The sequence below is a fragment of the Heterodontus francisci genome, chromosome 30, assembly GCF_036365525.1.
Source record: "Heterodontus francisci isolate sHetFra1 chromosome 30, sHetFra1.hap1, whole genome shotgun sequence".
In the NCBI taxonomy this organism is placed as follows: Eukaryota; Metazoa; Chordata; class Chondrichthyes; order Heterodontiformes; family Heterodontidae; genus Heterodontus; species Heterodontus francisci.
This window is the reverse complement of record NC_090400.1, coordinates 47,387,138-47,415,121: the sequence shown is the minus strand read 5'-3', so window position 1 is coordinate 47,415,121 and position 27,984 is coordinate 47,387,138. Positions and strand designations below refer to the sequence as shown.

The window sequence follows — 27,984 nt, the reverse complement described above, 5'->3', positions numbered from 1 at the left end:
AGATACACATTACCAATATGCACCTCCCAACCCAACAATAGTTTCAGTCTGTTTCTATTAATAGCAGCTTAACTGAAACCCCAGTTAATGTCCACTACCTCCATACAATTTAAGACACAATTAATATAAAATTAACAGGGCCCACTTTCTGCCCTATGATGTTCACGTCCCTGCACTTTTCCCACTATGTGCTGGTTGGATGCAATTCCTCTCCAGCGGTTACAAGGTCTCTCAGACTTCACCTCCAGATTTCAAAGGCTGCAACGTGAGGGGCTTTTTTTTTGTTGCACCCAATTGTAATATTACATTTCACTAAAGAAGTATTCAAATATTAGCAATGGGTAGTGGGATGGCGTTACCAAATACTTTAGTTTATGTACCCCACTCTACCTGCCAATGGTGCCCCTTTAAGAAGCAAAGCACTCCAGCAAACAACTGACTGACATAATTCCCAGGGGCCAGTAACGCACCTTGATTTGAACATTTCAAAAAGACAAAGAGATCAGCAGGTTTGGGAAAGCTGGGGGGATTAACTAACCAGGCGGGAGAATAGGACACCAGCATTTCCACTGTTGCTGACATTCGCCAAGAGATAATTGCAGCTGCTGGGAAGAAAAGTGTTCTCCAAACCCCAGTCACCAGATGAAAAGGTAAACACCCACAGCATTTCTGTCAAATTCAGAGTTTAAAAAAAATTTATTTTAACCAAAAATATCATTCATTGAAATTTTTTGCTTGGGACAGGAGGAGACAGACATACACATCAGACTTTCCTTATCCATTGGACTTCCATAAGTTTCCTGTGAGTTCCGATCATGGATCCAGCCTTTGTTTTATTTCTTCTGGTGAGCAGAGGACAAGATGGACGATCACTTGGTTGTTTGGAGATTAACCCACAGGCCCCTCCCCAAACACATCTGGGTGGACGCAATATAATGGGAGGTGGCAGGGGGCAGACGACGGTATTACACTGCCTAATGAGGAAGAACATGCATCAATGTTCTGGGATCACAATGAGCTTGAGGTTCATCATTCCCCCACATGGCAATTTCCTGTTCTTGGGTGCATTGTGGTCAATGGGACAGGCGGCATAATCCATGCAGTTCATCCAAGGGACAGAGGGAAAATAAAGTAGATGACCCATACCCGACCTTCCTCATACATGTAGAAGCACTACAGAACAAGTAATGGAACAGTAATGGGGACGATGGCAGAGTGGCAATGTTACTGGATTAGTAATTCAGAGGCCCCAACTAATGCCCCAGGGAATATGAGCTCAAATCCCACTACGGTAGCTGGTGGAACTTAAATTCAACTAATTAATAAATCTAGAATTAAAAGCTAGTCTCAGTAATGATGACCATGAAACTACCGGATTGTCGTTTAAAAAAAAAAACCATCGGGTTCACTAATGTCCTTTAGGGAAGGAAATCTGCCATCCTTACCCGGCCTGGCCTACGTGACTCCAGACCCACAGCAATGTGGTTGACTCTTAACTGCCTTCTGAAATAGCCCAGCAAGCCACTCAGTTGTACCAAACCGCTACAGAAAAGTCCAAGAACAAAAAAGATTGGACAGATCACCCGACATTGACCTAGGCACCGCAAACAGCACACCCTCCCCTACTGACCCTGAAAAGTCCTCCTCACAAACATCTTGGGACTTGTGCCAAAATTGGGAGAGCTGTCCCACAGACTAGTCAAACAACAGTCTGACACACATACTCACCAAGTCACACCTTACAGCCAATGACCCAGACATCACTATCACCAGCCCTGCCAGTGGGACAGGAATACCCACCAGCGGTGGCAGCACAGTGGTGTACAGTCGGGAGGGAGTTGCCCTGGGAGACCACAATATTGACTCCGGACACCATGAGGTCTCCTGGCATCAGGTCAAACATGGGCGAGGAAACATCCTGCTGATTACCACCTACCACCCTTCCTCAGCTGATGAATGTTCTCCTCCATGTCCATGGTGAACACCACTTGGAGGAGGCACTGAGGGTAGCAAGGGTTCAGAATACACTCCAGGTGGGGGACTTCAATGTCCATCACCAAGAGTAGCTCTGTAGCACCACTACTGATCGAGCTGGCTGAGTCCTAAAGGACAGATCTGCCAGACTGGCCCTGCAGCAGGTGGTGAGCAAACCAACAATAGGTAAAAACCTGCTTGACCTTGCCCTCACCAAGCTACCTGTTGCAGTTGCATCTGTCCATGACAGTATTGATAGGAGTGACCACTACACAGTCCTTGCGAAAACTAAGAGTCAACTTCACGCTGAGGATACCGTCCATCGTGTTGTGTGGCACTACCACCGTGCTAAATGGGATAGATTCAAAACAGATCCAGCAGCTCAAAACTTGGCATCCATGAGGCACTGTGGACCATCAGCAGCAGCAGAATTGTATTCAACCACAATCTATAACCTCATTGCCTGGCAAATCCCTTACTCAATCATTACCATCAAGCCAGGGGATCAACCCTGGTTCAATGAGGAGTGCAGGACAGCATGCCAGGAGCAGCACCAGGCATACCTAAAAATGAGGTGTCAGCCTGGTGAAGCTACAACACGGGACTAATTGCATGTCAAACAGCGGAAGCAGCATGCAATAGACAGACCTAAGCGATCCCACAACCAATGGATCAGATCAAAGCTCTGCAGTCCTGCCACATCCAGTCATGAATGGTGGTGGACAATTAAACAAGTAACAGGAGGAGGAGGCTCCACAAACATCCCCATCCTCAATAATAGGGAGCCCAGTCTATCAGTGCAAAAGATAAGGCTGAAGCAATTCAACCACCTGCAGCCAGAAGTGCCAAGTGGATGATCCATCTCGGCCTCCTCTTGAGATCCCAGCATCACAGATGCCAGTCTTCAGCCAATTCAATTCACTCAAGAAATGGCTGAAAGCATTGGATACAGCAAAGGCTATGGGCTCTGACAACATCCCAGCAGTATTACTGAAGACTTGTGCTCCAGAACTAGCTGCGCCCCTAGCCAAGCTGTTCCTGTACAGCTACAACACTAGCAGCTACCCCACAATGTGGAAAATTGCCCAGGTATGTCATGTCTACAAAGAGAAGGACAAATCCAAACCAGCCAATTACCGTCCCAAAAGTTTACTCACGATCATCAGAAAAGTGATGGAAGGTGTTGTCAACAGTGCTATCAAGCGGCACTTACACAATAATAACATACTCACTAATGCTCAGATTTGGTTCCGCCAGGGCCACTTGACTCCAGACCTCATTACAGCCTTGGTCTAAACATGAATTCAAGAGCAGAGGAGGTGAGAGTGACTGCCCTTGACATCAAAGCAGCATTTGACCAAGTGTGGCATCAAGTAGCCCTGGCAAAATTGAAGTCAATGGGGGTCAGGGGGAAAACTCTCCACTGGTTGGAGTCATACCTAGTACAAAGGAAAATGGTTGTGGTTGTTGGAAGCCATACATCTAAGCCCCAGGACATCACTGCAAGAGTTCCTCAGGGTGGTGTCCTAGGTCCAACCAACCTTCTCTCCAAGGTCAGAAGTGGGAATGTTCGCTGATGATTGCACAGTGCTTAATACCATTCGCAACTTCTCAGGTAGCAAAGCAGCCCAGGTCCACATACAGCAGACCTGGACAATATTCAGGCTTGGATCAATAAATGGCAAGTTACATTCACGACATGCAAGTACTAGGCAATGACTATCTCCAACAAGAGAGAATCTAATCATCTCCCCTTGACATTCAATGGCATTATCATCACTGAATCCCCCACTATCAACATCTTGGGGGTTTCCATTCACCAGAAACTGAACTGGATCAGGCATATAAATACTATACCGTAAATGACTATAGGTCAGGAGTGTGATGGAATACTCTCCACTTGCCTGGATGGGTGCAGCTCCAACAACACTCAAGAAGCTCAACACCATCCAGGACAAAGCAGCCCGCTTGATTGGCACCCCATCCACAAATATTCACTCCCTCCACCATCGATGCACAGTGGCAGCAGTGTGTACCATATACAAAATGCACTGCAGCAACTCACCAAGGCTCCTTCAACAACACCTTCCAAACCTACGATCTCTACCACTTAGAAGGTCAAGGGCAGCTGACGCATGGGAACACCACCACATGCAAGTTCGCCTCCAAGCCACACATCATCCTGACTTGGAACTATATCGCCGTTCGTTCACTGTCGCTGGGTCAAAATCCTGCAACTCCCTTCCTAACAGCACTGTGGGTGTACCTACCCCGCATGGACTGCAGCGGTTCAAGAAGGCAGCTCACCACCACCTTCTCAAGGGCAATTAGGGATGGGCAACAAATGCTAACCCTGCCGGCAATGTTCACATCCCATGAAATGAATTTTTAAAAATTGAAGAGAGGGGTATGGGGGCAGCGGGGAGGAAAATGGAAAGAAGGCGCAGGAACAGGTTGTCAAGAATAGGACATGGCACAGGGAACTTAAAGGAACATAACAACAGGAAAAGCCACAGGGCTCAGTGTTGGGTCCCTTGCTGTTTGTGGTATATATTAATGATTTGGACTTAAAGGTGGGAGGCATTATTGGGAAATTTGCAGATGATACAAAAAATGTAGTTGACAGTGAGGACAACAGCTGTAGACTCCAGAATGATATCGATGGTTTGGTTGAGTGGGTGGAAAAGTGGCAAATGCAATTCAATCCGGAGAAGTGTGAGGTAATGTATTTGAGGGCAAACAAAGAAAGTGAATACACGATAAATGGGAGGATATTGAGAGGGGTAGAAGTAGTGAGAACCTTGGAGTGCAATTCTACAGGTCCCTGAAGGTGGCAGGACAGGTAGATAGAGTGGTGAAGAAGGCATATAGAATGCTTTCCTTTATTGGCCAAGCTATAGAATACAAAAGCAAGGATGTAATGCCAGAACTGTACAAAAAGCTGGTTAGGTCATAGTTGAGTATTGCAGACAGTTCTGGTCAACGCATTACAGAAAGGACATAATTGCTCTGGAGAGAGTACAGAGGAGATTTACAAGAATGTTGCCAGGGCTTGAAAATTACAGCGATGAGGAAAGATTGGATAGGCTCGGGTTGTTTTCCTTGGAACAAATGAGGCTGAGGGGTCACTTAACTGAAGTGTATAAAATTATGAGGGGTCTAGATAGAGGAGACAGGAAGGACCTGTTTCCCCTAGCAGAGAGGTCAATTACCAGGGGCCACAGATTTAAGGTGATTGGTAGAAGGATTAGAGGGGACATGATGAACAACTTTTTCACCCAGAGGGTGGTGAGTGTCTGGAATTCACTGCCTGGATCAGTGGTGGAGGCAGAAACCGTTAACTCATTTAAAATGTACCTGGACATGCACCTGAAGTGCTGTAATCTGCAAGGCTATGGACCAGCTGCTGGAAGGTGGGATTAGAATGGGCGGCTAGTTTTTTTCAACCAGCACACACATGATGGGCTGAATGGCCTCTTTCTGTAACTTTTCTAAGGTTCTAAAAGCCATTCAGCCCCTCAAGCCTGTTCCTCATTCAAATAGAGCTGGCATATTGATCATGAACACCATCTACCCGCTTAGTTCCAAAACCCTTAATACTTTTGCCTAACAAAAATCTATCTGCCTCAGTTTTCACATTTTCAGCTGACCTCGCCTCACCAACTTTGAGGGAGCAAGTTCCAAATTCCCAGTTTGTGTGAAGAAGTGCTTCATAAATCACCCCTGAATGGCCAAATTCTAATTTTAAGGTTATGTCCCCATGTTTGGAAAGGGGGCTTGACCTTAAAGAGATGGAATTTTTCTTTTTAATTGAATGGGGGGGAAAGAAATGAGGATGTAACCAGCAGGCCAGGCTCTAGCAAACTGGTTTAACAGTGACATTCAAGGCAATCTGGACACACTGTGCACAAGAAAGGCCTTGACAGAACCTGTAGGCAGAAACACATCGCCTGAAAAGTTCTACTTTCTCTAGGAAGTCACAAGTCAGCCACTTCTGCATCATACTCAACCTCCAGTCCCAACCTGTGAATATTCTCACTAGCGATCATTGACATAATCAGCCAGCTTTCGTTCAAAGTCAGGTTTGGCTCTCTATTACTTTTTTGGGAATGGAGTTGGGATTTAACATCTTTAAGGGGAGGCCAACAAAGCAATAGGTAACGTCCAGTCAGCTGGGTCAAGGTAGTTCAGCCCACTTCAGTAGGCTAATGTTATCACTCCTAGTAAAAGAAAAAGAAGAATTAGTCATGTTGGTTCCATTCACATCCAATCAATAACGTCACGTTCAATGACATTCACTTGAAAACATATCGCACAAAATGAATCACCAATATTGTATTCTTTTTGCATATAGTCAGAAACCTGACAACAAAGAATGGCCAAGTTTGGAACACCTGGAAGTGTCAGTCTTGACTCAGTGGTACCATTGAGCGAGGAAGTCCCACTCCAGAGACTTGAGCAGATAATCTAGGCTGACAGTGCAGTAATGGGGAAGTGCTGTATTGTAAGGGATGACATCTTTCAGATGAGATGTTAAAACAATGGGCTGAATTTTATAGAGATGGCTGAAATCCTGCCGTTGGAGCGAAAATCGAGAGGCAACCCTGCTTCCCTGGGTGGCGGGTCGTGGGGCAGCGTTTTGCTGGTGGTGGCCGATTAAGGACAGCAGCCCGCCCCCAAGAACTGCCAGCCCAATCAGAGGGCAGATAGGTTAGCAGCCTCAGCAGTACCACCTCTAGTGGTGCCCATTGCTGAGGCTGCAGCTGCAGGCAGAGGGCGCCTCAGTGGCCAATCGTCCTCAAAGGCAGGTAAGTGGGGCTGGGGGACATGGGGGCGAGGTAGGCAGGCTCTGGTGATCAGGTGGGGGCGGTGTGACACTGAGAGTCAGTGATGCTCTTGCCACAGAGGGAGGCCCCTCTGTGAGCCATGGAGTGTCCATAAAGGAGCCCCCCCCACCGAAGCCTGCTGGGAGGCCGCTAGATTTCAAGCATTGCCCTCCCGATATGGGCAAAATGCCCGCGGAGGCTGGGAGTGACCCTTAGTTGGCCACTTAAGCATCCGAGCCACCAACTTTCCCACTGCTGGCAAAATGGCAACCCCCGATGCCTTCCCACCTCCCAAAGGGCCCAGAAAATTCCGGCCTATATTTCTCTAACACACACACACTGTGGGGTTCATTGTACATCTGTAATACAGAGACTGCTACCTTTGACTAAATTTCTGAAGCAAACTGACTGAAGAGCTGTCACTTGTGCCTGGTCTTGCTATTAGCCTTGTCTGATGAATGACATTAATGGGCAGTTGTCTTCACAGAGCAGTAGCAGCAGGAAACTGTATAGAAATTTAGTGTACGACAAGTATTGGTTTAAAACCAGCCACTGCTTACAACAACATGTGGCCAGCAGACTGGAGTTATACTGCCGGCTCCCGATTACTTTTTTGGTTGGGAAAAATAGAGCTCAGGCATCTGGATGGTATCTAACTTTTAACGTAAGCAGCAGATGATAGCGGCACTAGTTCTCCACTACTATAGCAAACTGCAGGAGATGGAAGAGGAGAACAATCCAGGTATGAACTTGCCAATAATAGACTGATCTGTACATGGTTGGCAACACAACCTGCTCTGGATCAGTACAGAAGATCGAACCACCTGGATCAGGGCCAGATGAGCCTTATCCTCTGACCAGTCACGGGTTTGACATAAATTCTGTCACTCATCAGTGACCATGAGTTTCAAGACGAGTACAGACGAAAGTAATATTCATGCTTAGTCAGTCTGGCTCAGTCAGTAGCACTCTTGTCACTGAGTCAGAGGTTTGTAGCTTATAGGCTGACACTTCAACAGAGTACTGATGAAGTGATGTGTTATTAGAGTTGTCATCTCTCAGATGAGACATTAAATGGAGACTCTACCCTCCATTTCCATTGGTTCAAGTAGATGTAAAGCATCTATTTGAAGAGCAGTGAATTGGTCCAGTGTCCTGGTCAACACTCCTCCCTCAACCAACAACATTAAAATAGATTAGTCATTCGTTCATTTGCTCTTTGCGGAATGTTGCTGTGCACAAGTTTCCTCATGTATTTGCCTGCAATTAGAGTCATAGAGTAATTTAGGGCACAGAAGGAGGCCGTTCAGCCCATTGAGCCATGTCGTTTGTTACCTCGAAGTAATTTATTGGTTGTGAAGCACTTTGGGATGCTCCAAGAACATGCTAAAGGTCAATATAAACACAAGGTCTTACTTTCCAATACGTCCTTATACTTACGCTGAATCCTCTTTTCCAATGTTCAGTATGGCTTCTTCTGTTGAAGAAATAAAAGGAAGAACATTGGAAAATACTATAACAGCACATGGTGGTATTAATGAATGCAGAGCTGTTCACAAAAGCAAAGTTAAACGATGAGGGAATTAAAAACTTTATTAAATCATATTCATTTTGATGACGTGGTTTAAATTGCTGATTCAACCTGAGCTGAATTTCAAACTCTAAGTATTACCTATCAATAAGATCGCCTACTTCCACCCCCACAGCAACACCTAACTCCTCCTCTACCTCATCATTGTGGAAACCCTTAACCGCTCCAGACTCAAACTCTCAAGAGTCCTCTTCACTGGTTTCCTGCATTTCATCTACAACTCAAAGTTTCACTACCCACAGTTTGGCCTGCATTAAGTCCCTTGCAACAATCATCTCCATCTTCACTAACGCCCAATGGTTTTCTGATTCCCAAAGCATTGATTTTCAAAAGCTCCTCATCTAATCATGGACTCAGCAAACCCCCATCTCTGCAATTAACTCCATTCCTGCAGCCCAGCACGTTCCCCTCAGGCCTCTGACTCTGGCCCCCTGTTGCATCTTCTTCCACCCCACTAACAGTGGCAGACCCATCAGTGACCCAAGTCCTACTCCCTTAATGCCCTTGATAAATCTCACTATCTTATTACTTTTTCCTAGCCATTAAAAGCCTTCCAAAAACGCATCATGCTTTCCAAAACCCATTATGCAAAACTCTGATGAAGGACAGAACCGAGTATTTTTTAAATGGCAGAAAGCTCATAACAGTGGCGATACAAAGAGATTTAGACACCATGTACACAGATCACTAAAATGTAGGCATAAAAAATAATCAAGTAAGATAATGGAATGTTAGCCTTTATATCCAGAAGGCTAGAATATAAAGGGGAGGAAGTTTGGTACATCTATACAAAGCCCTGGTTATCTCACATCCAGAATGTTGTGGGCACCATATCCTAGAATTGCAAGGAAAGAGTGCAGTGCAGATTCAGCAGAATGACACCAGAGCTCCAAGCGTTCAATTATGAGGTGAGGTTACATAAACTGGGCTGGTATTTCCCAGAATAAAGACGATTAAGGGGTGATTTGATTGAGGTTTTTAGGATTTTGAAAGGAAGTGGTAGGTTAGATAGAGGGAAACTTTTTCTGCTGGTGGGCGAGTCTATGACAAGGGGACATAACCTTAAAATCAGAGCCAAGCCATTCAGGAGAGAAGTTCAGAAACACTTCTTCACATAAAAAGGGTAGCAGAAGTGTGGAAATCCGTCCCACAAAAAGCAGTAGATGCTAGTCAATTAATAATTTAAAATCTGAAATGGATAAATTCTTGTTAGCCAAGGATATGATGCGATATGGAGCCAAGGTGGGTGATGGAAGTTAGGACACATGATCTCACTGAATGACAGAATAGGCTTAAGGGGCTACTCATGTTCTAATGGTCCATCCTAACTGCACTACTGCTGGTGGTACCCATTTACCACTCTGTGGGATCCCTTGGAATGTTGAACCCTTTAGCCTTTGCTAGACCAGGAATACTGTAGAACCCTACTCATGCTCCAGCTCAGATTAGTCAATTCGGAATGAATGACCAGTTGGATTTTGGAGGTTGACCGATGCTCGTGGAACCATGCAACAGCAAGACCGTCAGAGGTAAAAAGAACACAGCTACATTCCCCAATATATTAAGTGATCTCTACACATTATATCTGACTAAAATGACCTTTATCAGTTTCTTACAGGTTTTCTATGTGAGACTTTGTGACACTAATAAAACTCAAATTATAATTCTCTTACCTTGCTTCTTTCCATGACTGCAAAGGAAAGGACAGAGAGTCATTAAGAACTCATATCAGCACAACCACATCATGTAGCAAACAGAATTTCACTGCTGATATCAGTCAAAGCACCTTTCTATTCTTCTTTTAAGTGAGTAAGCTAAAAATCTGGCTCCGCGAGTCTTTTGTTTAACTGCTGCACTCCCACTGAGTATTTAGACTTGAAAATAAATTGGACATTATTAGATGGCTGATGTAGGCATCTTGAGCTGAGCTTCAATTCACAAATCATATCCATCAACAAGGCTGCCCATTTCCACCTTTGTAACAATGCCTGCCTCTGTCACTACCTCACCTCCAATGGTGTTGAAACTCTCATCCATATCTTTGTCACCTCTATGTTTCACTTCTCAGTGCACTGATCCTTTCTGGTACTAAGGTGCTGTCCTTGCCAACATACCCAGATTTCAAAATCCTTGCTTGCTAAATACTCCCTGACTCTGTCCCATTCTGCCTCTGCAAATTCCTCCAGCCCCATGTCCCATCTCACATCCTGTACTCTTCCAATATTGATCTACTACTGATCTACGATGCATCCCACTCCTTCCAACCCAGCATCAGTGGCAGAGAATTCAACCATCACACCCCTGACCTCTTCCTAAACTCCTCAATCTTGCTCGATTTCTCCACACTTTAAAAAGTCCCTGAAAATGTACCTCTTCACCTACATCTTCAGTCATCATCCCTGTTTTCCCAAACTGCTGCACAATGTCCTTCCATCCCTAGCTGTGAAGTGCCTTTAGATATTTCACTATAGTAAAGGATGTTGATGATGATACTGGTGTTTTTAACCTGCTGGGTTCCCTGCACCAAAGTCCACTTGGTAGCAAGGGTATAAGGACCTCCTAGTCATACCATCCAGGAAACTGTTACTGCTATCATTCTATAATGAAAATACCAGCTAAAGCTGCTCTAACATAATCACATCACCACTAGCCCCTTTCACACAGTCTGTTGCACCCCATCACAACCTCCTCTTAAGCAATCAACCCAAATAATCTTCAACAACCACCAGTGCCCTCAATAAAAGCCAATCACTGACACAGCATTCCAATAAAACTTGATATTGCTCTTTCAAACAGATCATTCAATGTTCTGATGGCTCTGTGTTTTTGCAAACACACAAAACATCTCATTTTTGTAATTCTAAAATGTCTTTGACTCTTTTTGGTGTTTCATTTGTAAAGATGATCTGCATCATTACCAGTTAAACAACTAAAATTCCATCTGGCCCTAATAAAGCTATTTGTTAAGAAATAGAAAATTTCTTAGAAAACTAATCTTGACATGGCAGCCCTAGATTTACAAATCTTGTGAAACTCATAACTTCATAACAAGTTTCCCAATATCTTGTTCAAAACTACAAGCCAAGACACATTTATAAATCTACATTGATTTTGCTCATGGTTGAGTTTGTAGGACCTCTGTATCCCTGACATAATATAGCTTAGATGCTATCAAAAGGAAACTAGATGAGTACATGAGAGAAAAGGGAATAGAAAGATATGCTGAAAGATTGAGATGAAGTAGATGGAATGGGAGGAGACTTGCGTGGAATAGAAACACCAGCTCAGACTAGTTGGGCTGAATGGCCTGTTCCTGTGCTGCATATTCTATGTAATTCTATGAAAGTTCCTCTCTGGTCTGAATTTCCAAACTAAAATGTTATTGAAAAGTGTTTATACAGAGTTTAATAGTAAAGGTGATTATTGTGAAGGTCAAGAGACAGCATCAGCTAGACTAACTGCACAGAACTTGTAACAGCAAATACTCACTTTTTTTCAAGTAAATCAGTAGGATGATCACAACAGTACAGAAAAGTAGAATCATAATTAAAATTAAGATAAACAGAAGTATCTGAGGTCCAGCTGTGGAATTAAAAGAAAAAAAATCATCAGTGCCAATATTGTGAGACCTCTGTTACATGTCACTGTGTACATTGGAAAACGGAACTCCCCTAAAAAGGAAATTTGGGAGAGCAGAATGTCCTGGCCAACCTTTATCCTTCAAACCAACACCACCAAAAACAGATGGTTGATCACTCACTTTTCACATAAGAACATAAGAAATAGGAGCAGGAGTAGGCCATTTTGGCCCTTAGAGTCTGCTGCACCATTCAATAAAATCATGGCTGATCTGATTGTGGCCTCAACTCCAATTTTCTGCCTGCCCCCAATAATTCTTGACTGCCTTGTAAATCAAAAATCTGTCCAATTCAACTTTGAATATATCCAATGGCCCAGCATCCAATGCTCTCTGGGGTAGAGAATTCCAAAGATTAATGACCCTCTGAGAGAAGAAATTTCTCCTCATTTCCATCTTAAATGGTAGACCTGTTATTCGGAAACTGTGCCCCCTAGTTCTATATTCCCCCACGAAGGGAAACATCCTCTCAGCATCTACCCTGTCAAGTGTCCTCAGAATCTTATATGTTTCAATAAAATTCCCTCTCATTCTTCTAAACTCCAATGAGTATAGGCCCAAACTGCTTAACCTTTCCTCATAAGACAACTCCTTCATCCCAGCAATCAACCTCGTGAACCTTCTCTGAACTGTCTCCAATGCAAGTATATCCCTTCTTAAATAAGGAGACCAAAACTGTACACAGTACTCTAGGTGTGGTCTCACCCAATATGGTATATGCTTTATTTGACAGTATTAAATTTAATGTGTTTACTTAGCTGCGAAGGTGATTTAAATGCTTCTTCAGAGTTAACTGCATCCTCTGCCCTTTTTGCTTTATCTTAGAGTTGTCTGAACATTGAAAGCAGAAATCCACAGTAAACTTCTTCAAGGTCATTTATGTTGATACAAGACAAGGATCCAAGCACTCTGGGATACTCCACTCATCTTTGTTCCCTACTATTTATTCAGTGTCATGTCCAGTCTCCATATTTTACCCTAGATCCCCAAGGTTTTCACTTGTACAGCACCCAACAAATTGCGCAGACTTCTCCTCAATTCTTTGGCCCTTTTCCTGTGTGACATGCCTTGCGTAAACCAGCAGATGAAACCTATTCATAAATGGTATTTCCCGTTTTACTCCTATACTCTTTCTGCATTGCTTTCCAGCTTTCCTCAGGGAATCAAGGAATATGGGGATCAGGCGGGAAAGTGGAGTTGATGTAAAAGTTCAGCCATGATCTTAGTGAATTGTGGAGCAGATTCGATGCACCTTATAACGTGCACATGCTCCCATTTCTTACGCTCTCACTATAACCCACTTCCGATATCCCCTGTCAGCTCCTTTAATTACTACCAGTGTTAGCCTTGGCTCTTTTGCCTCTGAATCTGAAGATCGTCAGTTCACTTCAGAGAACTGAGCACACAACCTAGGCAGATGGTCAGTGCAGTGCTGAGGGAGTGCTGGACTGTTGGGGGTGTTATCTTTCAAATGAGATGGTAAACTGATGCCCCATCTGCCCTCTCAAGTGGGCATAATAGATCCCACAGCACTATTCAAAGAACAGGGGAGCTTCCCCAGTGTCTGGTCAAGATTTATCCCTCAACCAACACCATTAAAACAGATAATCTGGTCATTATCACATTGCTGTTAGTGGGATCTTGCTACGCACAAATTAGCTTCTACGTTTCCTACATGACAGCAGCAATTACAGGTCAAAAGTACTTCATTGTTGGTGAAGTTCTTTGAGATGACCGGAGGTGGGGGAAGGCGCTATATAAATGCAAATTCTTTCTTTGCTCTTTATCTCTTTACTGAATTGCATTCATCTGTGTTATATGTTAATATCAATGTTGATAGTTCCATTATTTAAATACTCAAGTAAGAGGAAGTCAGAAAAGGCTGGGCACTCCCATGAAGAGGAGTGGGAGACTGGCAGCAGGAGAGGCCTGAGACTTGGAGGAAATTCTTACATAGAGTGAGTGACTAGTCATGGAACAGACCCAGGGTTTGGAGGAGACTCAAGAGTCTTGTGGGGATGAGCAGGAAATTGGAAAGGGACACACTAGTCAGGGAAGGTGGGGAGAGGTTGGCTCCAAGTCAGAAAACTATTCCAGAGCTCAGTTTAACCACTGAATAGGGGTGAAAATCTGTATCAAGGTTGCACTTGTCCAGCAGTTTTAAACGTGCACCCAGGGAGGACAGAGAGTGCCAAGGTCTCCCTTTATAATATTGAGGACGATAAGGGGCACTAAGATCAGTTTGAACAAAAATCAACATTGTGATGGGTTGCACTGTTTGAGATGTGGATTCCCACTGACCGGTTATGACCTCAAGCAGGCACTGATTGACACTGGCTCACACCAAGGGCAGTTCTCAGCAGCTTAGTTCACTTGGCAATGCTGAAGTCCTCCATTGTGGGGAGAAGGGTGAAAGACTGACCTATCCTTTCCTGGCAGAAGATCTTGCAGTGACATTGGAAATAACCATGAGAATGTAGAGCCCAGAATACCATACCTAAGCAGGCTAAAAAGGAGAGGCTGCTGATGAATTTGGGAAATGAACCGTGAAATGGCAATATCAGAGAATGTACAACTGATAGTAACAAAAGTATTACAAGAACTTTTGTTACTATAATTTTTACACTCTCCATGACATTTTCAAAAGGATACCAAGTATTACAAGAACTTAGCATCCTTTGCAAATTTTCTGAATTCGAAGTTAAGGAGAGTAACTGGCATGGTCATTTCTATTCAATTAAGGTTAGAGTGAAACGTTCCAAATTTGTGCAGAATTCAGTTTGCTCAGCTCCTTCCTCCTGACTGAAGCATATTATGAGAAAACAACAGCCTTTGACTGACAGAAAACCTAGACAAAAAGTGGATCTTTGGGCAATTGCTGGAACCAGATTGATTCCAAAATTGGTACATAAGGTGAATTAATAGACATTTTTACTGAATTGTCACTGCTTCAATATTAACCTGAGAGCGAAAATAAAAGACGTGAATGTTCTACTCTAGAAAGTTTGTTTCTGAAGGATGGTGCTGGAACCAATCTTTACTTAATCTTGCATTTATTTTACAAAAGTAAAAAAGATTACAAATATGCAACTCCTCACTCAAACCTTCACTCAGTTTGTGTCTCCTTAGATATAAATCAAGTAAGACCTAAACTAACGCCCTCCACCTGCGTATGATTAAACACATCCTTAGGCATCCAATTTTAATGCATATTGACTCTGTGACACACTTTGGAACAATTTTAAATGAACAGTATCATAGAATTTTCCTCATTGCTTACCTTCTACATTTACTCGGATATAACGTTTGATTGGCTTCTCCAAGCTGGCATGCTCAACTCGACATGTGTACAGAATACCATTGTCTCTAAGGGAGGCTGTGAACCTGAAGTAACTGGTCACACTGTAGGTGCCATCCATGTTCCGCTTGTGGGGTGAGAAGACGACATTGGTCATGTAGACGGGCAGCATATGCCCCTCGCCCTCCTGCCGCATCCACTTTACTGCTACATCAAGTGGGTAATAATGCCCTGCTTCACATTCCAGCTTCTGTTCATCCCCTTCCTTAAGGGAAAGTGAATCAGGGTTCATTAAGACAGTGGGTGACTCTACAAAGAAAACAAAAGCCTTTGTCATAACAAGCCATGACAACTGGTTATACATTCAGGTTTTATAGGCCTTCTGATGCTTAGGATTTGCAGCCTTCAATCTCTTTAACTGGAATCAAATTGTAATAATATATTCTTCCATATGGGCCCCAGTGTGAACATGTCGCTGTAGCAACAAGGAACCAATATGGGAACTACCAATCTAAAAAAATTCCCCTTTAAATAATTTTTCCTACATAGTTTTTTTGATAGTAATATTTTTCCCATACAATCATACACATATGTACACTTAAAAGAGCTGGTGAGAAGAGCAAGTGTTTAATGTATCGGCAAGGAACATGTTCCAAAGTGGCAGGACTCTGACTGTAACACCCATCTGCGAAGGCTCAGCACTTGTTCAGTTTGCATAATGGAACAGTAGCATCCCTGTGTCGCCTCCCTGGGTTTACATTGCTAAAATTGGCTCATTTACCCCTCCAGCAGAATAACAGGCCAAGCCCATATCCACATGGGTCCACAAACTTGCAGGTAGGATTAAAGGGGCCTGTTTTAGCAATGTTAATGGCAGAGCACAAACACTGTAGTCCCAAGATCTGAACTCAACAAATCCAAAAGCACCTTTAATCTCTCGTGGTATGTCAACACAGACCCTTTCAGCAGCCCTTCATCCAAAATCACTGTTTGACACCTGTTAAATTCATATACTCCATTAGTTTGTGCAGGTTAGCAGTGGTGATGTAATCCCAGGTAAAATAATCACCAAAGTGGCTAGATGGGAATTTCCCCACCCCACCCTGTTCCATTCCAGATATAACTCTAGAAGACCTGCCTGTGAAATTCAGCTCCTTGCACTCTACTGTTCTGGGTGTATATCACAGCACTCTACTTGCTTTGTTAATTGCTTCACTATATTGTTCAAACATAGAATAACGATAGACTCATCATATTCAAAGTTGCCTTTTGCCAATTCATAGAACCATGCAGGGCAGGAGGTCGTCATTCTGCCCATCGTACTTTTGGCAGCTCTTTGGAAGAACTATCCAGTTAGTCCCTCTCCCCTGTTCCATTCCATTCATTGCAAATTTGTCAGGGTAAATTCACTGATCTTGTATTCCCAGTGGGGAGCTGTGCTCCCTTCAAGCGTTGCTTCCAGCTCGTGCTGCAGATTCAGAGAACTTACCCCATGATGGACATGTTATCGATCAATGTCTAACCAATATATCATCGCTAAATTTCATTTTAAGTGCAAACCTTGGCTCAGTAGTAGAACTCCTACCTCCGAGTCAAGCAGTCATCAGTGTAAGCCACTCTTTGGACACTTCAGCTGTAGTTGAGGATGACGTTTTGTGCAGTAGTTAGGGAGTGCTGCAGTATCAGAGGTGCTGTCTTTTGCATGATACATTAAACAGAGGACCCTGTCTGCCTTCTCAGATGTAAGTAAGCATTTGAGGAATAGCAGGGAAGCTTACCTGTTGTCCTAGACAACATTTATCTATCAACCAACACCACTAAATGCTGAGGATCTGGTCACTTATATCATTAGCGATTTGGGACCTTGCAGTGTGCTGATTGGCTGCCGCATTTGCAGTGACTACAATTCGAAAGTATTGTATGAGCTGTGAATTTCTAAATTGAATTTGCCAGCTGCATAGCCAATTCTGCAAACTTTTTTGATGAATCCTCTGTCTCAACTGTTCTCCTTACTTTAGTGAGATCAGCAAATCTGATGTCAGGTTTCCAAATCATTTATGTAGATTAGAAAAAACACAAGGAGCCAAATCCAGATCCCTAAGGGACTCAGTTTTACACCTACCCTCTGATCTGGCATTGTACTGCTCATAAGGGCCATCTCAGTTATAGCTGTAAAACACCCTGGAACTTATTCAGCCCCTCTACTTAAATGGCAGCAACCTTGTCCTCAGCTGAGCTGGATTCCAATCACACTGATTGCTGAAAGTCAGGATGAAGATTAAAGATGATTTGGTCAGGTGTTTGCACTAATCTTAACCGCCTGCACTGTACACCTTTTTCTGATGTTGAAATGCACATATTCAACTGAATGTAGATTGAACTAATTAATCCAGACACTACCTCTGGAGCAGAGGCCTTGGCTGATTACAGGAGACAGCAAGATCAAAATTGTCCTTTCAGTTTTCTGCTAATTTTCACACTGTTCCATTACCCAAATAAATTCAAATTGTCATTTCCCCTGACCCATTTGTTTTCAAAGCCGATTAATTCATCAGCATCGGTATCTTACCCATAACCTCCAACTCGATGGTGTGTGTTCCAAAGAGCGGAGGGACATATACGGAACAGGTGTAGGATCCCTCATCTTTAATGCGAACATTTCTTATGCGGAGGGAAGCATTTCCATTCTTGATCTGGTCCATGAATATTTCAACTCCTTCCTCGATGTGTTCAACTTGCTGACGTCGTCCATTGTAGGCGAACAATTTCTTCTTGGTCCCTTTGTGTTGATACCTCCAGTCAATGTTAAAGTCTGTACTGTGATCAATTTTGTAGCCACAGTCCAGAATCAGGTCTTGCTTCAATTTGGTTCTAATCAATGGGGTGCCAGTGTAGATAATGTAGCTCACTAACAAGTAAAAAGAAACAGCCATTAGCTTGTATTTCACAACAGTTAATTACTATTAGTAACTCAGGTAAAACCATTTAAAATTGTATTTTCCTCATTAGCTCATTTTACAAATGCAGTCATATGCTGTTTATGCCATATGGGTTTTTTTGTTCAGATGTATTATTATTGGAATAGAGACATTTTTAACACTCCCATGAAAGGCAAATATTGTCCACAATACACCTCACAGCACTCTCTCTGAACATATAGATTGCTGGTCAGCATTAGAACATTACCTTGAACTAACATAGTGTCTGTATCACCAATGGATAAATCTTCATCATCAGTTTTTGCTTCACTGTTCTCAGCCTTCTGGCTATCAGGTGCTTTTATCTTCCTCATGAAGCTGGTTACAGTGAACCTATTTAAGTGCTTTATAGTCACTGTGAACCATATATCCTCACTGGTGTCATTACCCTGGTGCGGCCAGGGCACGTGGATGCCAAAAGTAGAATGCCTGCTAATTTCACAATCCAATTTGTCAGGTTTCTCATTCACATACTGGAATATGTCTAATGAAGACTCTGTAAATGAAGGGAAAGATTTACATACTAATTAAACAGCAAGTTAATAGAAAATGATGCTGATTACTCACATAAAGGTTCTCAATACTAAACATGCACATCTCTCTGATCCTCCTAAGTTGTAGGATCCTGCAAATCTTTTTGTTGTACCTTGTGATTTAGAGAAAAACAACTGAAAATCTATGTCTCTTAATCAATTACCAATTCCATTTAACCACCTATTTTTGAAAGACTGACTTAGGGAGCAAAACAACCAATGAACTCTGTCTCTCCTAAAGGACTTCATCAAACTCATTTCTGGTAATTAAACACAACTTTTGTTTGAAACAAGTCAACCTTTCTGAGTAAATTAGTCCTGTCCCCACAAGCCTTGAGCAAAAATGTGTGCATGTTACAACTTCAGATGTTGTACAGAACTGTTTTCTCTCTCAAATGAATTCTTAGCCATACCTTGTCCTCTATGATCCAGAAAGAAATGTATTGTTATAGCACACTTCACAACCTCAGGACATCCCAAAGTATTTTTCAGCCAATGAAGTACTTCTGACATGTAGTCACTGTTGTAATGTTGAAATGCAGCAGCCAATTTGTGCACAGCAACCTCCCACAAACAGCAACGGGATAATGAGCAGATCATCTGTTTTTGTGAGATTCATTGAGGGCTAAATATTGGCCAGAACACCCAGGGATAGCTCCCTGGCTCTCCTTCAAAATAGCGCCATGACATCTTTTACATCCACCTGAGTTTAAACACCCAATTGGAAAGACAGTACTTCCAACAGTGCAGCATACTCTGAACAGGGAACTGAACTATCAGCCTGGATTTTATGTTTAAGTCTTTGGAGTAGGACAGGAACTGATAACCTACTGACTCAGAGACAAGAGGGCAGCCACTAAGCCACAGCTGACACATATATACACCTAACAGAGCCTGTGATAATCTGTCCTTCATGTGACTTGAGAACAAACAACTACCCTTTTTTGCAGGAGCTAATCAGAATATCATTCTCTTTGGATTGGCAGAATATTCAAATATGGGGCAAAGTTTTAGCAGGCTAAATAAAGCAACTAATAATGTTTAGTTATAATTAAATGGAAAGTGAAGCGCTAATAGAATTTGATAAATACTACTGAGTGTCAATATTAAATCTAATAAGCAAACTCCATAATGGGTCACTTATCCTCCTGCGGGAAATGTCTTTGGGGAGACAATATCCTCTGATTGATGAATTCTGCAGTTTTCAATCTCGGTCCGTTGTACTTGAATCTGATGAATACAGTGTAAGCCTTGTGTTACCTTGTGAGACACCAACATCTGATCAAATCGCAGTACTAAGAACTATTGGACTGTAAAACCATGCAGTTTTTTTTTAAAACCCATTAGGGTGTTGGAATCTCCATCCTCAGAAATTTCCACCACTTCCTTCCCTGGCAAAAGCAAATAATGGTTTGTTACCATTTGGAGGGGGGGAGGAGATTGCTTTTTTCTTGCTTGCAAATAGGATCTTGGGCAGGCAAAGTCTGATGGTAATCCAATTTTTAAAATATAAACAGCTTCCTGCAGTATTCAATTAAATACAGTATCCTATGGAAGTGACAATGCATTTTTATCTGCATAGTTTCACACCTTTTATATGCTACTCAACAATCACAATATCTTAGCCATTCAGTAGACAAGAACCAATTACTATTTGGATCCAGGTCACCACCAGCAATTCAAAACCACCGTCACTTTCCCAGCTTCAACCAGCGTTGCACTCCATTTCATCAATTTTCCATTGCATGGGTTAGGTTAAAATGACCCCCATTGTGTTTTACATCATATATTGCTCCTATACTTAGAAATTAGTGGATCGTCTAAATTGCCATGAGCAGTGCCATGGGAGAGCTGCTGGTGTAATAAAATAAACAAGGCAGGATTTTCTATTATAAGTAATTTTAGGAACACAAAAGAACTTCCCAAACCATCTTGAATGATTATCCTGAGTATAGGAGGTGCTCGCCAGAGAGAATTAATTTCCTGATGTGCTTGATCTTTTCACAATACCTTGAACTTTAAAAATAATGGCTTCCTCATTTGTATTAATATCCGCAAACAGCAGTAATGCCTTCCTCTTGATGGTTGTTGGCCCAAATACTTCAGTCCCTTCAATTTGTTTCTCTTCTAGAAACATGCAGTCCAACTTTCCGTTTGGCACCTTGTGTCCTATCTGTGCCTGCACCATTCCTTAAAAACAAATCAAGGAAAATAGAAGTTTAAAAGGAAGCTTTTAACAATGAATGCATACCATCACTCCACACATTACACTGGCACCTCACTGAGAAAAACAAACCTCTTCAATGCAATTCCCTCCAAGTAAATTGATATCACAGTGCCTACAAGTTTAAAATTCAAAATCATAAATTGCAATTTGAAAGTATTCATCCCGTTTTTAACAAGAGGCAACTTATGATTTCACAGTAAGATGGGGACTTGAGAATATTAGCTGGGATTTTGCTCTGCTCTAAAAGTTTTCAATTACTTGGTTATATCCTGAAGCTAACTTGCTGACTGGTGGTCAGATTTCTTGCTACTCCTGAAATTACAGTAGTCTTAAATATATGTGTATAATGCTGTTACTTTATATCGGTTGCAGTCAAACCAGCCTCAACCCTAATGTAGTGTGATGATATATAAGAATAATAGACTTAATTAGGTAGAATTTAATTAATACATTATACCTTTTAGAATTAAAGATTGAATAAATAGTCAGTTTTCAAGACTCACTGAAATTCCCTTTAAGGGCAGAGTTAAAAATCCATGAACATCCCTGTTATAATGGAATGTGTACCAGAAACACCTTTTAAGTTAAATGAGACAGGCTATACATGGTTCGTACTGATAACTATAATCCTAATTAGTTGATAATGTTAATGATATAGACAGACTGACTTAAGGAGATGGTACAAGGTACCATCAAAGAATCATCACAGATGATCAATCACAAAATGGAATGTTACCTACAAAAAACAGATGCCACGTAAACGCAATTTAATCCAAAAATGAAAAAACAGTTACTGCACAAATTTGATTAAATATATTTGAAGTATAAAACACATTTGGAAAGTTATGTCTTAACGTTACTATAAAACACTACAAACATTTTTACCAGATAAAAGCTCATAACTTCATGAGAAGGGAATTCTCAGCAGATAATTGGGAATAAGTAGCTAATGATATTACCGTATATGGATAACGAAAGCAGGAAAAACACGTACAGAAAGGTAACACCTACATTCCAAAAGATGAGTTATTAAGATTAGAAACAGTATAAACGTGTGAGTTTTGAATCAAAAAATCAGGGGTATTGAAATTCCTCATCAATGCTTCTCAACCTATGGTAAGAACGGCTGACTGCATGACAAGAGAATTCTGCTCTTATGGAGAGTGTTTTGTCTTGTTAAGCAGGAGGCTTACTCGGGGAATTTAAGGTAACAGTTTACTTTGGATCTTGATGGATATTCTAAGATATTTTGCTGTAACATTGTCACGGTTGAACTTTTGAATTCTATTTTAGAAATAAGATTGTTTTACATCTCTTAGTAATCTTTGATATTGTAGTATACTTATCCACTTAAAAATGTATTGTATGTTAAATTCTTTAATAAATATATAAAAGTTAATCAATTGCCTCACGTAGCATTCTGTATACAACTACAAGAACCCCCCTCTCTGTGTCTCTTTAAGTGGAGAGATACGTATTGAAGAGAGTTTCCCAGATCCTTATGATATCTGGGATATTTATGACTTGGCCATAATTATTTAAAAATAGGCTATCCGAAAGATGGTAATATTCTCTGTTAGTTTTCTTTCTTTGAGGGAAAACTAGTTCAATTCTTTGGACCCAAATAAGTGTCTTTAAGAATTTGTCTGGTTTGAACTTAATTAAAGGAGATTCATAGGGATGTACTCCTGATTTGGTTTAGTCCTTATAAGGGGTTAAAGTCATATATCACTTCAGTAGAGCAGTATGAACTGGTCTCCACAGATCAGATTCAGTGTTGTAGTTGGGCTATGCGACAGAAGATTTGGATAAGACTACACTACACTCTGTAAATGCAGTCCACAATCTCATAATCTCCAAGTAAAACCCTTAGTTCTCTATAACCAGCTCAAAGAGTCCTTTGATCTGTTTCACTTTAATTAAGTTAAACATTTCCCATCACAAACATAAGATTCAAACTCCTGATTTGCATACACTAAAATCTGCATTGCATCTACAATTACATGGAAAATAAAAGTTTGAATGAGGCAGAGGAGCAAAGGGATATGGCGGGGTACAGACACACAAATCACTAAAAGTTGTGATACAGGTTAATAAGGCCATAAAAATGCAAACAAAGCACTGGAGTTCATTTCTAGAGGAACAGAATTGAAAGGAAGAGTAATTATGTTAAACTTATATAGAAATTTGGTTACATTAGACTTACTGTACACAGTTCTGGTCTCCATATTATAAAAAGGTTTTAGAGAGGCACTGGACAAGATGCAAAAAAGATTTAGAAGGATGATACCATTTCTAAGAGGTTATACCTCCCAGGAAAATACAGAGTTAACGTTTCGAGTCAGATATGACCATTCTCTGTTTCCCTCTCCACAGATGCTGCCAGACCTGCTGAGTATTTCCAGCACTTTCTGTTTTTATTTCCGATGTCCAGCATCTGCAGTATTTTGCTTTTATGAATATGGAGCAGTTGGGTCAAATGGCCTCTTTCTGTGCTGTACATTCTATGTAACATTAACTGTCAAAACCAATAGAAATACAAAGGTAAGTTCCTTTCAGTGGCTGACTGGTTAAATGTACCCTTGATATGATACTAAGCCAAAGAACATAAGGTGGCTGGGCAGTAAGTGGAATGATACAACTACCCTCAGAGTCCCTAAGATAGTGAGGTAGAGCATGGCTACCTGACCCGAACCCGACGGAACCCAACGACATGTGTTGGGCTTGGGTCGGGTCGGGTCGGGCTGGGTCGGATACAGTGACAGCCAGAACGTCAAGGCAGGAAACACTCCGCCTAGTCTGTAGTGAGCGATTCCATCGAAGGTAGAGCACAATCTCTTTAATATAATCAACCTTATTCCAGTAGTCGGGTTGGGAGCGGGAAAAAATTAAAGGACTTGGGCCGGGTCGGGCTCGGGTCAGATGTGATTCTGTCGGGTTTCATTTGCAGACCCAAGCAAGCCTTTATAGTGAGGAGCAAAATTAACATGGATTACTGCTAAAGATTGCTATCCATTCTCCCTGGTGGACAGCAACAGGCTCAGTTACATGATCAAATAGCCTTCGATACCAATAGGCATTTGGCAGGTACCAGGAGGCTGCCGATGTCCATCACTCAATTCCCCAGAAAGAAATCACCACCGTCAGGAGATTCAAGAAGAATTTAGAAAATGAAATAAGAAGGAATTATTCATCATGTTGGAATACCGATGAAATGGAGTATTTTCCTCTTTTGCATCCCATGGCTTCAAAAAATACCCCCAGATTAAGTGTCACAATGAATTAGATGGAGATTAAAGATCCCATGACATTGACCCAATAACAAGGTTTATTCAATAACCTCAGAAAAGTAGCTCTGACTGCACAAGTGGGAAATTTCCATGTGCCTTCTCTCAGTGAAATTGCCAATTTAGTCCTAAGATTCAGTGAGTGCTCATGACCAGGTACATTCCCTATGGGATCTTTATAGAAGGAAGAAAACTTCATCCCATCAGTCTTCATTAGATTGGAACTCAAACTCCAGGTATTAAAAGGCATGTGGGCCACTTTGTGCAGCAACATTATAAATACATCTCTGAAGTACTCCTCAGTTTAATATTTCGAGTGAAATCATAACCACGTGCTAAGTGAACATGTTTATGATGTTACACACAGTAACCACTATCCCTCTCCATTATAAACATCTAGTTTATCCCCGGTTTTATTTCTATTTTATGTGATTAATTAGGGTAACACATCTCACATATTGGGTGGGGATTTAGGTATTGTAATGAAATTACATTGCTCCACATGAACATTGTGTTGTTTTATTGTTTTATATATCAAAGGAAAGGAAAACTATAAGTTTTCAGTAATTATTTTGCACACAATGGTTTATTAAAATATGAAATGCATTACCACAAATGGCTACTGAAACTGAGTCAGTCAAGAATTCAACTGGAATTAAAAGCTTAAAGAAAAATATTGAAGATGCAGAACGATGGGGTTGAAGTAGCTCCTGCTAGCATTAGCCTCTGACATTTCAGTTTTTGAGATGTGCTTGAAAATGCTACCAATTCTATAGCACATTTTCACTACATCATGCAACACGGTTTCACTTCGCACCAACATTGAAGTGTAAATCTAAAGACAGGGCCTGACCTGACTTCAGATCAAAGCTAAGTGGGATTCTTTGGAAGAGGGAGTTAGTTCCGCAGCCAAGTCTACTTAAAACCATTTTGCATTGGAGCAGGACAGTGCAAGGTGCAGTGAATTCCAAATAAATACTTCCCTCGTCTATTTAATAACAAGAAGTTGGATCACTGGTTTACTTGCCATCTTTACATGGTTGATAATGTTTCTTCTTTTAAGTATTTATTTTTCTTTCCCTTCCTGAGTGTTAGCTGTGGCTCAGTCACTAGCAACCTTCCCGAGGAGTCAGAAGATTGTGGGTTCCAAGCCCTACCCCAGAGACTTCAGCACATAAATCCAGGCTGTTGCACCAATGCAATATTGTTGCACTCACTCAGTACTATACCAGAGTACTATCATTTGGAACCAAAGTGGTTGGATAGAGTTAAGGTACAGATCAGCTATAATAATATGCTTTGCCTTTTACTACAACTACTACTCCCTTTGCCTTTTATTCCATGACATCTTTGTCATTTAATCTCTCTTGCCCTCCTGCCTATCACAAACCTTCCCTTTTGTTCTTCCCTCCCCCCCACCCCCCCCCCCCCCCCCCTCCCACCTTTCACTTGCTCAAAGTCTATTACATTTCTAAGCTTTGTCAGTTCTGATGAAAGGTCACTGACCTGAAATGTTAACTCTGTTTCTCTATCCACAGATTCTGCCAGACCTGCTGAGTATTTCCAGCACTTTCTGTTTTTATTTCAGACTTCCAGCATCCACAGTATTTTGCTTTTATTACAGGTCAGCTATAATTGCATTGGAAAGTGGAACAGGCTTGAGGGGCTGAATGGCCTACTCCTGCTCCTATGTTCCAAACCTAGTTTAATTTGTTTCTGCATTGGACTCAATATTATTACTGAATTGCTATACAATGTATAGTGAGGCAATAAACTATTACCCACTTTTTTTGATCTGAAGCACCAGATCCATTCTAAAGCAGTCTACATTCAAGTATCCAAATTCAACACTTCTACCCATGTCCTCCTCTATTGAAGTTATCAAAAGACTTCACTGCTCTGCAGCACTTTTAAAAATAGAGCACCTTTTGCAGTTCACATAATTTGGGTAAAGCACTCTCTAGTCCTTACATGTACCTGCATCTTAATTGCATTGCTGAAGATTCCAGCTGTTCAGCATTTCTTGTGAAATTGTAAACTATTCTTGTGTTTATGAATTTAATAGACAAAAGAATCCTTTATATAGCACCTGTTCATATCTCTCAGAGAAATACCCCACTTTGCCTCATATGCAATGAATTACTTTGAAACAATGTCATTGATCTTATGTAGGCAAGTGTTGCAGCCATTTTGAACACAGCTCACAAACAGCAATGAGGTGAATGACCAAATAATATTTCTTTGGTAAAATAAATGCAAAATACTGCGGCTGCTGGAAATCTGAAATAAAAACAGAAAGTGATGGAAATACTCAGTGGGTCTGGTAGCATCTGTGGAGAGAGAAGCAGAGTTAACGCTTCAGGTCTGTGACCTTGTGGTGATGTTGGTTAAGAGATAAATGTTTGCTAGGACATGAGGGAGAACTCACTGCATCTCGTTAAGCTTCACCATGGACTCTTTAACATCACTAAAGGGGTTTAAAGTTTCACTTCTCATGGAAAGCACAGTACTTGCAATAGTGCGGCACTCCCTCAGCACTGCAATCTGCTGTCACAACCTTGTGCTATGGAGGGGATAGTACACTAGCTCTGAGCCAAACTGATCTAAAGATACCTTCACATAAATGTTTACAAAGTAATAATGCATAACCACCAGAGGAATGCTTACCCCTTTACAGATACATTTTGCAGGGAAGATTTTATCTGGGTTTCTAATCCACCCACCTGTGGAAAGGGAAGGGGTCCCAAAAGTCCCTATTCTCCCATCAATGACAGTGAACCAATGGTGTTCTGACTTGTCTTTGCGGATTGATAGCATTTTGATATTCAGACTCTCACTCGATGCAGTTACACTGCCATTTTATACTGAGCTTGCATTGTTAATTTCATATTCGAAAGGCCCCTTTGGGCGGCCGATTTCAAACATAAATACAATCATTAAATTAAATCAGTTCTGCTCCTTTAGCCTGCAAGCGGCTGATCGTCTTACCGGCAGTAAGAATCCAAAAGTGCAAAAGGAATATCTCCAAAAACATTGTGGATTTTCAGTTTGCGCGTTGTCGGATCACTCCTGCGATCAGGCTGGTCAGTTACACTTTCGGTTTCGCCAATTCAATGCGGAAGTTTTTGGCAATTGCTGTCTGAAGGAGCAGCAGTTTCGCTTGTGGAAACGGGAGGAACTGATGGTGACAGGGGAGGTGAGGAGCTGGGAGGGAAGTGAAGAGCCTTTGGTGGGAGAGTGGGGAGTTAAGGAACAGGAGGTGATGAGAGGGGAGTTGGAGGGAGGGAAGATTGGGTGAGATCCTGGGGTTGGGATGGGGAATGAATGTTGGTGGGAGATTGGGGAGCTGAGGAATGGGAGGTGAAGGGAACTGTGAGGGAGACAAGGTAATGATCGAGGGAGTAGGAAACATAGAGGCAGGCAAGGGGAAACAGAAACAAAGGGGTGAGGGGAGACGAAAGGAGAAACAATGGGGGGGGGGGGGGGGGAGGGAGAACAGGATTCAGTAAACCACTAACATGTGACATGCATATTAAGAATTCTTGGAGGCCCCTCCGCACCTGTCCCCATTCATTAAAATACACAGGTAACAAAATATATGCATAAATAGGCCTATAGAATGTTTACGCATTG

General features: G+C 41.8%; 1 protein-coding gene across 1 annotated transcript; it reads right to left on the bottom strand.

Moving 5' to 3' along the window:
* Positions 1–677: 677 nt before the first annotated feature.
* LOC137346742 (tapasin-like) lies at positions 678–27,490 on the bottom strand. Its single transcript, XM_068010510.1, has 9 exons — positions 27,340–27,490; positions 20,848–21,027; positions 18,513–18,800; positions 17,896–18,234; positions 15,309–15,635; positions 11,881–11,973; positions 10,065–10,081; positions 8,241–8,277; positions 678–6,194 (listed from the first exon to the last, which is right to left on the bottom strand). Exons 1-8 carry the CDS (start codon positions 27,383–27,385, stop codon positions 8,263–8,265), a joined length of 1,305 nt encoding a protein of 434 aa, XP_067866611.1. The 5' UTR covers positions 27,386–27,490; the 3' UTR covers positions 678–6,194; positions 8,241–8,262.
* Positions 27,491–27,984: the final 494 nt, after the last annotated feature.